At 38.0% G+C, this 12,800-nt stretch overlaps 1 protein-coding gene across 1 annotated transcript in view; it reads right to left on the reverse strand.

The window, feature by feature from the left end:
* Window positions 1-11,866, reverse strand: part of LOC149779457 (uncharacterized) — a 56,682-nt gene extending 44,816 nt beyond the window's left edge. Inside the window, exon 1 of the mRNA XM_089940135.1 lies at window positions 11,635-11,866. Within this exon, the coding sequence (XP_089796261.1) occupies window positions 11,635-11,690 (56 nt within the window). The 5' untranslated portion in view covers window positions 11,691-11,866. The remainder of the gene's footprint in view (window positions 1-11,634) is intronic.
* Window positions 11,867-12,800: the final 934 nt, after the last annotated feature.

Here is a 12,800-nt window from a genome sequence, read left to right on the forward strand (position 1 = left end):
CCACGTAAAATGTGAAAATTTTACAAAAAATCTTTACTTTTATCCGCACATAATGAATAAGTTCCCTATAAAATTAAACCACAAGTGAAATATGTAAAGGTAGCAATAAAATCGATGCATCGATCACTTTCATGTCATTTTCTGTAATTCATCCCACCAGCTTGCAAATATCTTCAAACACCAGGGACATTTTGAAAAGACAATTAGGCGGTAGATACAGGAGTTGGAAGGAGATATATGGATTTGAATTTTAACCATAAACAAATCAATACATTTTGCATTATCCATTCGTAAATGACGATAAATCATTTAAATGCGAAAAAAAAAACCCACACGTATGTTCAGCTTGGCCTTTTGATAACACAAGTTTGCTAAAGAAAATTATTAGCGTCATAAAGTAGTTTGATTACAGCGCCTACGTCTTTGATGCAACTGGCAACATTTTGTGTAGGTAGGAAGAATGGACGCACCCTGCCCTTGTTGTTATGTGAATATACGGTATGGAAACACCCCTCGTTGTATGGACACGTGGTGTGGACGCACCCTCCCTCTGATGTTGTGAGAACACAGGCGTAGGCTTTCTTTACCCTTCATTGTTAACACAGGTGCGGATGATCTCTTCCATTTGCTCTTGTTTGGACACGGGGTATGAATTCACCCTCCCCACGCTGTTGTGAGCGCATGGGATGTGGACGCACCCTACCCCTTGCTGTCCAGCAGACATGTGGTGTAGACTCATCCTCCCTTTATGTTATTTGGACCTAGTGTGTGGACCCATACTCCCCATATTCTTGTGTAGACATAGGTTGTGGACCCATACTCCCCATATTGTTGTGTGGACATGGGTTGTGGACCCATACTCCCCAAATTGTTCTGTAGACATGGGGTGTGAGTCAATTGTCCCGTTGCTGTTGTCAACAGTTCTGATATACTTAATACTGAGTGAAGTAAAATATAGGTATGCGTATATACCCTCAGTATGAATCAAATGTCACTAAAAATGATAGCACACAATGACATTTATTAAAATATACAAAACGAAATAAAACTGACTTCCTGAATTAATCAGATGATTATTTCAATTCCATACAGTGGGGCCCCGAGTGGTCTAAAGCGCTCTCCGTTACGGATCACTGCCATCTCACCTCTGTCTGCGTGGGTTCGAGTCTCTGATTCAGCCAATGTGGGTATGGGAGAAAGCTTGCCAGTAGCTTCTCGTGGGTCAGTGGTTCTTTCCGGGGGTTTTCCGAGGTTCTTCCTCCATCATTAATACTGGCCACCATGTATAGCCTATCGTGTGCTGAAAAAATGGCGTTAAACCCTACAACAACAACAATTCAATAAATCAACTGTATGAGAACAACCTATAGTCTGTCACTATATTCATCTGCATTACATTGGTGCCAGGCAGTAGCATTGCACCTTTAAGAGTCACAGTACCAGTCTGGATATGTTTGAAGATAAAATAAGGTGTGCAGGGATTTGGGTGGCCGTGATTGATTGAAAATAAAAAGTAAGAAGTAAAACGAATCTTTTAAGAGCTTATCCTATTTGCTACTGATAACACAGACTGTTTAATTGATGGAATTTGAGTCCTTTAACCGACTTGACTTTCGAAAAACCATTAGTCAAATTTGTATCTGATGCTTGAGGTGCGGAATTGAAAACACGTTTCAAACATGTGGATTTTTAATAAAAAAATGCCATGATTCGTATGCTTTTCTCTACATATACTCTTGCATACAGATAAATATAGGAGCATTAGAACATTAAAGCTGTTGAATGGCATTTTCATAGATTTACTAGCGGAAATGAATTAGTGTGCGATGTGTGATTTGGATTTTTAACGTATCTTGAACAATTGTTCAGTCATATCGCTACAATGTCTGCAGTGTGGCAGTTCATAGCAATGACTAGCACTGGGGCATCATCCTGCAGACATATAGCATGATGTCCCACCCAATCACATTATCCTGACAACAGGCCGACCAATCCTAAACACTAATCTCTTAATGCTGAGCGCTTAGCGAGGCAGCTGTTAGTACCATTTTTGTAAGTCTTTGGTGGGGCTCCGCCCGGATTCCGCGACTTCCCGCATCCGAGGCGGACGCTCTAACCACTAGACCATCGGAGCGGTCGAAGGACACACGGTACTAATTATACGGAAGAACTGTGAACCAGTCTAGAAATAATAGAGTATTTACGGGTTTGGTGGTCCATAATTGGTTAATAATGAAAATTAAAATTTTAGTAAAAAATATCTTTTGAGAGCTTATCCTATATGTAATTTTAAAAAAATATAGACAAATTTCTACTAATGCAATTTTAGCATTCTTACAGGCTTGACTCAGGAGTACTCAATAATGAAAGTAGCACCTGATTCATTTGGTGCAGAATCAATAATATGTGTTTCATGCACATGTATGTAAACAAAATGCCGCGGGTCATATGGTGTTCTCCACACATAAGCTTGCACCAAGGTTAGATGTGCATGGAGAATTATAGGTCTCATCATCAGCACACAGAAATTTTAAGTTATTGAATTTTGAATATGATGGTGTTTCCATATGTTTACTATTGGAGTTGAATTAGTACCGTGTGTCCCGAAATGAATACAGTAACTCGAGTCATTTAACCTTCTTCAAGTGACAGGAGATAGTTTCGTAAATTGACCCCTGTCAAATTTCTTAACTTGTGACTTTGCTGCGACTTTCTCAGCTTTTATTGTTTGCTAATTAAAGATATGGATATATTTGTGAAATATGAGTTTGGGGCTTGTGTTATTCTTGAAACTGATGTTTGGCATGTACACCTCCCATTTTACCTTTACAGTATGGAGACAGTAAAGTACCAATAGTCGGCTCGGAAGAAGAGCTAGCCACCCATAGCAGTAAACGTGGGCTTCGGCCAAGTTGGTTATCTCAAAAACGGCTTGGATGGCAACTATTTTGAATTGCATCAACCTGTGTAGTATAAAATGTTTTGCAGAATTATCACATAGGAAAAGGGCTTGTGTTTGCACTGTGAGCAACGAAGGAAGTGACAAATGTAGGTATACAGTTGGGGTTAGGGTGCATAAACTTCTTTTGATATGAACTGCCATTGACTTCTCAGGTGAAACGTGAATAATAGCCTTATTCTTTGTTTTAATACAGCTATCCAAAAAGTGGATCTTTTTGACCTCACTAGTGTATTTTATTTGTAATAATTTCTTATACTATGCAGGTGAATGTGGCATTAAATTTGTGCATCAAAACTGTCCCTTGGACCAACACGAGTTACTGTCAGCGAGGGGGACAACTCTTACATAGCCAGTACCTTCTTGCAGCAAACAATCGATCACGATAAAAGCCTGGACTTGGAGTCGGTAGGGACCGTTAGTGGAGTTTCAAGGTGAAAGGGGATTCATGCAACTAATTCGAATCCATAATTCCCTTCGAGTAGCTTCTTCCTTCAAAACTGATTTTGTCTACATTGCATGTATAAGGGTCTTGAGTTTCTGTCGTAGTCGTAAGCAAGATTCATATAGTGCATATAGTGATCGATTTTCGTATATTCTCAAATTTAGCCCCATTACCGGGCCTCCGTTCATTTTCGTACAGGTCTGTTTAATGTGTTCTTGTTTTTCTTCTCTGAAGATCCAATTAGCAGTTGCAATTAGGTCTTCTTTCACGTTATTCTTTCTGTACAACTAAGGTATGCACCAGCTAAATCACTGGGCTGCATCGACCGTTTCAGTGAAAGAGAATCAATCCCCTCACGGGTAATACTAGAACTACATTTACATCGTCTGCAATGATAGTGTCTGATAATAAACTCCGATACACAGGTGTACATGAAAATATTGATTAACAGTCTTATGTACGAATGCATCCTTGATTGATTTACTCTCTTCTTATCGATTAATCGATCATCAATTGATCGACTTTCCGTTTTTAATACCGTCAGAAAAATTATATAGCGATTATAACCTTGTTCAAACCACTCCGGTGGCCTAGTGGTTAGAGCGTCCGCCTCGGATGCGGGAGGCCACGATTCGAACCCCAGCCGAGTCATACTAATGACTTATAAAATAGGTACTAACAGCTGCCTCGCTTGGCGCTCAACATTAAGCGGTGAGTGTTTAGGACTGGTCAGCCTGGTGTCAGGATAATGTAGCTGGATGGGACATCATGCTGCATGTCTGCGGCATCATGCCCCAATGCTATACATCACTATAAACTGCCACACTGCATACATCGTAGTGAAATGACTGAAAAAATTTGTTAATGCTACGTTAAAAATCCAAGAAGTCAGATATAAAATATTTCCGAAGTTACCGTCTCTAATTTTACCATGCACCTCACATCCAAGTACGAACGTGCCTAGAGAGTGCATCCCGAACCATATTTATTTTCTAATACCCAATCATAACCAAACAATCAGTCGCTAAATCAGTGACTCTGCTATCTGGTGATTTGCTATCCAATTTTGTATATTATCCCTACGCCGACCAACTCCGAGGTCGCGTCTGTATGTTAAGAGCAACAAATTAGTTCCAAATACGTGGCTCCATTACTTTGTTAATTTTCATGACTTTCTGAAGTCAGTCTAGCACACTGCTTTGAGCTAATTCAAACTAAGCACAGTTCTTTCAAAAACGTGTTTTAATATTTGTTTTTGTGAAGCATAAAATTGCCGATGCTTATTGGAGCATTTCCGTTGAAAATCTTCATTTTTGGACGTGTACATGGTAAACTCTTCAACAGTGGAGGTAAGTAAATCTTACTTGTAGTTTGCAATCCCAAAATGTCTAAATAGAAGTGATCGGCTTTGAGAAAACAACGGAACTTGTGAAGTTTGGGAATATGGTTTGCGCAAATCAATAATTTGTTTTTGCAATTTTTTTTTTAGCGATTTGGAATACTCTGGTATATATCATAACCGTCGTATTTATTCTCTGAATTTGACTTTAGAATGAATTGATGGCTCAGCTTAAATCTGATACTCTAGAGAAAGAATAAAACCATAAAATATTATTTGTATTTGAGCTGGAATAAAGCTGGGGTTAAAATGTCTACTATATGGACAGACGTTATGAAGAATGCTGTAATATAAAACTAACCTTTTATGCCTGTTTCAATTCAAACTGGCATGATCAATTTATTTTACAATTTGTAATACTACTTATTGTTTGAAAGGTTTGAAAAAGAATTTCGTGTCCTCCTGCGGTAACACGATAATACTGAAATGGAACTTCGTGTCCTCGCGTGGAAACACGATAATATTCTGTAAACATATTTATATAAGAGTCATGTGTGGTGTATTGTTTGTAAACGTATGATGAAGAACAAAGAAAGAGCCCAATGGTTTGATAGTCTTACCAAGTACCCTGGTACACGCAACAAATCTGTCTGATTAGTATTCTCGTATGATTAATTAATAAATACGTAAATTATATAACAAATACCTACGAAAAAACACACAAACAGCATATATATGAGTACGTCTGACGTCCAGAAATTGTTTGTGTGCAACCAGGGATCAGAATTACAGAGGGACATACCTCTCCTTCTCCGCTTCACCAAATATCTCTGTCATGGCAACAGAGCTTCGAGCCACTTAACACGTTGTCGTACAGTAAGTATCTGGTCTGTACACCATTCTATTTAAATGGATTATGCAAGTATTTTTTTTACATCTGTAAATAATATATAAATCTACTGATGCATTTTATTATTTCTTTTGTTTTCTAGTTATCATAAACATCTGAGACATTTAAAACCACTGTACTGATTGGAAGTTTTTCTCACTAATAAATAGCATTCTTTTTCAAACCACTTATTCCTTTGATATATATAGCATAGGAATGAAACTTACACTGTTATTTTCTACACGCATTAGAATGTAATGATGTCACTTATATTTGATTAGTTTTTTTCACTTCATCCACCCCACCTCACCCCAATAAACAAAGGCAACAACATAGAGTTTGGGATAATTTCAGCAACATTTGATTTCAGGTTGTAGAACTTTGTCAAAGACAAATTGTTAACAAAGGAAACTATACCAAGATATACTGAAAGGATCCGAATGTCTATTGACACAATTTAGAGTGATTTTCTACATTTTACTTCGGACCAAGAATGAGACAATAACCTATATCAAAATACCATATTTAACCGTCGAAAAATCTCTTCCGAGTGGCAATCGTAAGTGATTCCAGGACTATGTTGTAGGTAGGGCGGACAGTGGCGTCACTAGCGGGGTGCACGGGTTCGGACCTCACCGGGTGACACCATCAGAGGGGGTGACACCAAAATGACTGTCTATCAAATTTTTGAATTTTTGTGCAGGAAGGGGGTCCATGGGTTGACAAATTGAGTACTCGGTGACACCCCCCCCCCCCCAATGATGGCACTGATTGGGGGTGGGGGCTTACACAAATAGTCAAGGGATCTGAAGGCTGGAAAGCCTGGATGGAGACCCAGGGAACCAAGTCCACTGAAACTCCTGAATTTTACGCGTTTCTAAGCCATGATTTTAACTATGTAACTATTAGTCGTTTGATCTCAGTAATCCGAACATTTTCGGCCTTTTCCGTCAAGTCAACAAAGAAAACTCGGGTGTTATTCGTGGCCATTGAGAGTTATATTCTGAACTACTTTTGTTCACATCGAAAAATATGGCAACACAAAAAACAGTCACAATCGAAACATGCTCGTCCTTCGCTGTTGTACCATGTGTGATGTATTCCCATGTAATTTCACGACCTGGCGATTTCCGCCGAGCGATGTTCAGATCATAGTTTGAAGTGTTTAAACAATGGCTGGGGGCCTAATTTGCATATCAGTTTTCAAAGTGGGCTCAGTTACATGTCTCTGTGGACCTCTAGTCACATGTTAAACCAGTAAAAACAGCTATTGCGTAAGAATATTGGCATACGCAGAGTTCCATTCAGCGGTGTAGCGAGGGTTCGAGATGCCTGGGGGCAATGTTCTTTAGCGCGCTTCTACTTTCCTACAGAAAACAGTCTTTATGTCAGTTGTCGATATCCATCCCTCCTAATGAATATAAGTTTTGTGAAGAATTAACCCCGTTAGAGTACAATGAGGGTAAATTACTATAAAAATGTCAGCTACAAAAAATAAAACAAAAAACAAAACCGAAAAAAAAAAACAAAATAAAACAAAAACCGAAAGAACGGCACCCACTTCGCCTGACGGCCGGGAGAAAATGCCTCTCTCAACCCTTCCCTCGTGCAGCCATGGTGTGTGTGTGTGTTTGCGCGCGCGCACGTGTGTGTGTGATTTGGATTTTTGAAGTTGTTTTAACAGTTTTTCAGTCATATCGCTACGATGTCTGCAGTGTGACAGTTTATAGTGAGGTCTTGCACTTGGGCATTATGCCGCAGACACGTAGCATAATGTCCCACCCCAGTCACATCATCCTGACACCAGGCCGACCAGTCCTAACACTAACCTCTTAATGCTGAGCGCCTAGCGAGGCATCTTTAAGTACCATTGTTGTATCTTTGGTATGACTCGGCCGGGGTTCGAACCCGCAACCTCATGTATTCGAGTCGGACGCTCTAACCATGAGGCCACCGGAGCGGTTCCGATGTCATGGTTCTAGTCAGCGAGAGTTTAGCAGTTTTGGCAATTTGTCGGGGTCTCTGTTAAACGGATACAAAATATATGGAGGAAAATGAAACTGAAGATCAGACATTTGCCTAATCGAAATGATGAAAGATGACTATCGTTAGAGGTGTTGCATGTAACAACCGGCTGTTATGATTTATACGACATCTTAAAAAGCAAATCTACTCGTGTATTTCCGACTAAGAATTTGAACTTCAAAGCGAAGGCCTAAATAAAGATTATTCGATTCAATATTATTGTGCCGAGGTTTGTTCAAAATTAGACAAGCCGCATTAAATGAACCATTCATCGTTGAACTCGATGGCCACACTCATACCCCTTGACCTGTAGAATGCATCTTTGGATTATATTACAACCCATTAAAACGAACCTTATCGGTAATCCGGTCTTACTACCTAATTCATTCCCAATATAAGGCGAAGACTTAGTAATGAATGGACAAATACATTATGCTACCGACCAGCCAAAAGCATATTGCCTTTCGTTATCTTGGTATCCCTCGCCCACTTCCACTCCCCTGCCCGAAAGTCTTGTCGAATTGACGTTTATACACGAGGACAGGGCTGCATTTCCTATTAGGAATCATTCATTTAGACGGCCAGATTGTCGACAACGGCACTGCAAGTGACCGGATGCATATATAGCTGGTATAAAAATCATGATTTGATTTGACGGGCGTCTAAAAGTAAGATAGAAAAAGAGTCCAAAGTATGAGGCGCCGTAACGGACAAAAGCTGGTTCATGTGAAAGCTGCAGTTGAAATTTCAATGTCGTATGTCGAGTAGTCCAATATCACGTGTTGGATCAAACTGCATGTCCTTAAAGTTCCATTATCTAGGTCGAGATTTTAGATTGTATCTGTTGAATTAAACAGTGGTGGTTGAAATTTATCTTTTCTATGTGGAGGTTTTAGATTTTGTCGTTTGAAGTACGGTGGTTGAAATTTCAATGGTATATATTGAGAATTCCCAATTCACGTATTGGTTCAAAGAATTTATGTTGAAAGTTCCATTTCATATGTTGAGTATTTAGATTTCATCTGCTGAATTACACAGCGCTAGTTGAAAATTCGTTGTCCAGTGTCGCGTTTTAAGATTGTATCTTCTGAATTACACGGCGGTTGTTGAAATTTTGATGTCATATTTCGAGAGTTTCAATTTAACATGTTGAATCATATTGATTGTGTTGAAAGTTCCATTTCGTATGTTGAGTTTTTAGATTGTATCTGTTGAATTACACAACGGTGGCTGGACATTTTATTGTGCTTTGTCAGAACTGCTGTTTTTATAAGGTGAAATGATGGGTTGGTGTTAAAAGTAACGTTACACAATGTCCACTTTAACAATTCAAAATAATATCGAGTATTAAGACACATCATTCGTATATTCAATTATGAGGCGCCATTACATTTCATGCATTTACAGTTTGAAAGTCACCATTCACAGGTCGAGAATTACTATGAATTTCTTCGCTAGAGGTCGCTCTCGTGAATGGACCGCGTTATTTTTAAACAAGGATGCTGCTTCTCGTTGCTGTAAAATTCAACAGATCAAATCTAAATACTCGCCATATGAAATGGAACTTTCATCACAAACAGTTACATTCAACGTGTGAATCAGGGATTCTCGACATATGATTTGAAATTTCAACCACCGCTGTGTAATTCAAAATATACACTGTAAAACGTCGACATAGGAGATAGATCATTAAACCACTACTGTATAATTAAACATATAAAATCTAAACTCTCGATCGAGAAAATGGAACTTTAAGGACATGCAATTTGATCCAACACGTGATATTGGATTTCTCGACATACGACGTTGAAATTTCAACTTCAACTTTTTCAATGGACCAGCTTTGTCCGCTACGGTGCCTCATACCAAAGGGCGCTAGACTGACCAAACGACTGTGTTTGATTGTCTCTAAGGCTACTGCTCAGTCTTGATGGGTATGTAAACTTCAAACCATAAATTGAATTTAAAAATTAATTTAAATTATCAGCCAGATGAAAACGACATTTCAAAAGTAACGTAATTTGTGATTGCTTGAAACAAAATCCCAAGCCTAAACTCGAGTTTTAAGATGTCCATGCCTGGTACGTTTTTTTTTTTTAATACGTTTCGCATGTTGTAACACTGTACAATTTCATACCATAACACGGTACGTTTTAATGACGTAATACTAGGTTTTACATGATTTGCATGCTGTAACACTGTAAACCAGTTTGGAAGAAAGTTTTCTGCCTCGTGAAAGTGAATGAATATTTTCGGCTTCCCTTAGTGCACACTACATGAAGACTCAGTTGATATGGTCGGCTTTATAACAATTCCATGTTCTCGACAACTTTTATCGCATAGTTCACAAACTACTGCACTTTACTCATCATTTGGGAGAAATCCTTAAATTTAAAAATAGAAAATCTACAACTGGAACAACATCAATGAGTTGTTTATGATAATCCCACGTTTTTCACATATTACATATTTTGAAACAGCATCATATTTTAAGACCAGACATACGTACCTGTTAGAACTGACGTGTCATGTCCGCTCAGTCGTTTTAGCGCATACGATACAAAACTACGACTCGTACCACATACCATTCCAAAGAGTCTGGTGTGCCATTGTTGGCACGTGTGCTATAGGTTGTTGACACCTGTTCTAGACGTTCTGCTTAACTCATATGCTCGCCACCCCCACCCAGAAACCAAAACACAATGCGTTACACGTAGTATTAGTACATAATTAGTATATAAGTTTGGTCCAAAACACTAAAAAATGTAAATGAAATTGAAACTTTAGTTGAATTCATCTTTCGAACCAGTCTTTAGGCTAATTCTCATACCTCACTGGCACAGTGTTACTATAAGTCACACACCCCCGGCACATAATTACCATATTTCACACCCCACTGGCACATAGTTACCAAATGTCACATCTAATTGGAACATAGTTATCATGCGTCACACTCAGCTTGTCCATATTTACTATATGCTAGACACCAATGGCAAATAGCTACCATATGGTCAAGTACTCTACCCAGTTTCCATACAGGAAAGATACTGTTGAATCGACAGACAGATAAGTGAACGTACAGTTTCTTATGCTTCAGAGAAAAAAGAGTAACGATAAAACATTAAATTAGTTCATAACATGTAACTAGAAGTGCCGCGTATGGAGAGAAAAAAATCACTATTATATTAGTGACACAATATTTTCATCGTTAGAATATTTTAATTAATATCTTTTTAATTTTTAGAACGGAAAGGAAGAAAAATTGCTTAAAAATTGCCTGATACGTGTTTGATTTTGTCGTGAAGACGGTGTGATATACATTCAATACTAATAATACTGGATTCTCCTTTAATTTTCTACATTTCACACCAGTGCTTGCTCATTTTACCTGCCACTTGATCAAGAAATTATTTTAAAAAATGAATGTTACAATAATATATACTTGGTTATTAACTTGCATTTTGTCCAATAACCGCACAATGATGTAAAATGATGAAGTCGACTTTCTTAATCAACTGTCATTGTACACAGTAGACACATATACCTCTATATACTTTCTTAAGTACATATTACAAGGAAAGTATATACTAGTATGTACAGATTTAAATTAGTTTGAAACTTAAAAATATACATTGAACAACTTTTAAAATCGTCCATATTTGTAAAAGTGATTGCGGCACGATTCAAATAGTCGCTTTTGTACAATCGTCAAAAGTAGGTCATACGACGGCTTTTTTAAAACTATATATTTACGTATTTCACCCTGCATATGAACATATAGTCACGAGTTTAAACTTGGTTTATTATTTATGCTTAGAATTTACCCCTCCCTTAGAATATCTGTGAAGCATTCCATTTTAATTGTCCTTTGCGGAGGACCACGTATCTCCTACAAGAACTATTGGCAGATTGCCTGATGCGATTAACGGGAATGGTCAGCACGTAGCATTACCTCCTTAAGAAATATTTCTACTTACAGTTTCTTCGTGACTAGGCGAGAAACATCTTTTACGTCTCTATGTCTGACGGTCATGGCTGTCTTTTCCTCAGCTCGATACAGGAGAAAGTCTTTCTTTCAAAACTCGCCAAATCAGTAGAGGTGTACGCAATCCAACAGGTACACAGAATAACAGGCAGGTACATCCGACGTATGTTGCAGTTCGGGGATTTATAGATGGGTAGTAAAGTTGATAGGTAGGCTCTGTAGGCATAAATTAGTCGGCATTGTGTATTCAGTAATCAGATCGATCGATAAAATCATACACAGGTAACCCGTCTCACAATACACATAACGAGCCTCGACTCGATAACTCGTTGTTATCTGTCGTTAAGAACAGTTATTTACAAAGCTACTCAGGGTTAAAATGAAATAAATTTGAAAATGATATTACTCATTGGTCTGAATGGGTTTAAAGCGCAGTCATGTAGGGGCGTGTTATTATCGATACACAAATGTATGTATGTATATATATATATATATATATATATATATATATATATATATATATATATATATATATATATATATATATATATATATATATATATATATATATATATTACTATCATAAAGGTTAGAGAATCTCCGTAGAGTACGAATTAAAAATTCTCTAGCCTGTATGATAGTAGTATTTGTTTTAAAAAATTAATTCTGCTTAATTTAATCAAGCATTCTTCCATAGAATCCAGGGATAGCACTTTCCATTCTGTCGGGTGTATATTTATAATTCAATATAATTAATTCTATATACCTTGATTTCTTTCATAGGAATCCGGAATGACTGTGTAGATACAAGAGAATTATTTACTGGGTCGTCATGCGAGTGTGTCTGCTACACAAAAGTGCATATAACACCGATTTAGTAACATCATTGTTTGGTGATGTGTGCTTAGTCGTGTGAGAATATGGGCTCGTGTGTGCAGGCAAGGCGATGGGTGCCGTTTACCCATGGACCTGGGTTTGAATCTCCGTAGAGAACGAATTAAAAATCCTCTAACCTGTATGATAGCATTATTTGTATTAAAATATGTATTCTGCCTACTATTATCAACCGTTGTTCTATAGAATCCAGGGATAGCACTTTCCTTTCTGTCTGGTGTATACTGAGAGAGAGAGAGAGAGAGAGAGAGATCCATCTGAGAA

This window comes from Sinohyriopsis cumingii, chromosome 17 (assembly GCF_028554795.1).
Source record: "Sinohyriopsis cumingii isolate HCF-2022 chromosome 17, ASM2855479v2, whole genome shotgun sequence".
Classification (NCBI taxonomy): Eukaryota; Metazoa; Mollusca; class Bivalvia; order Unionida; family Unionidae; genus Sinohyriopsis; species Sinohyriopsis cumingii.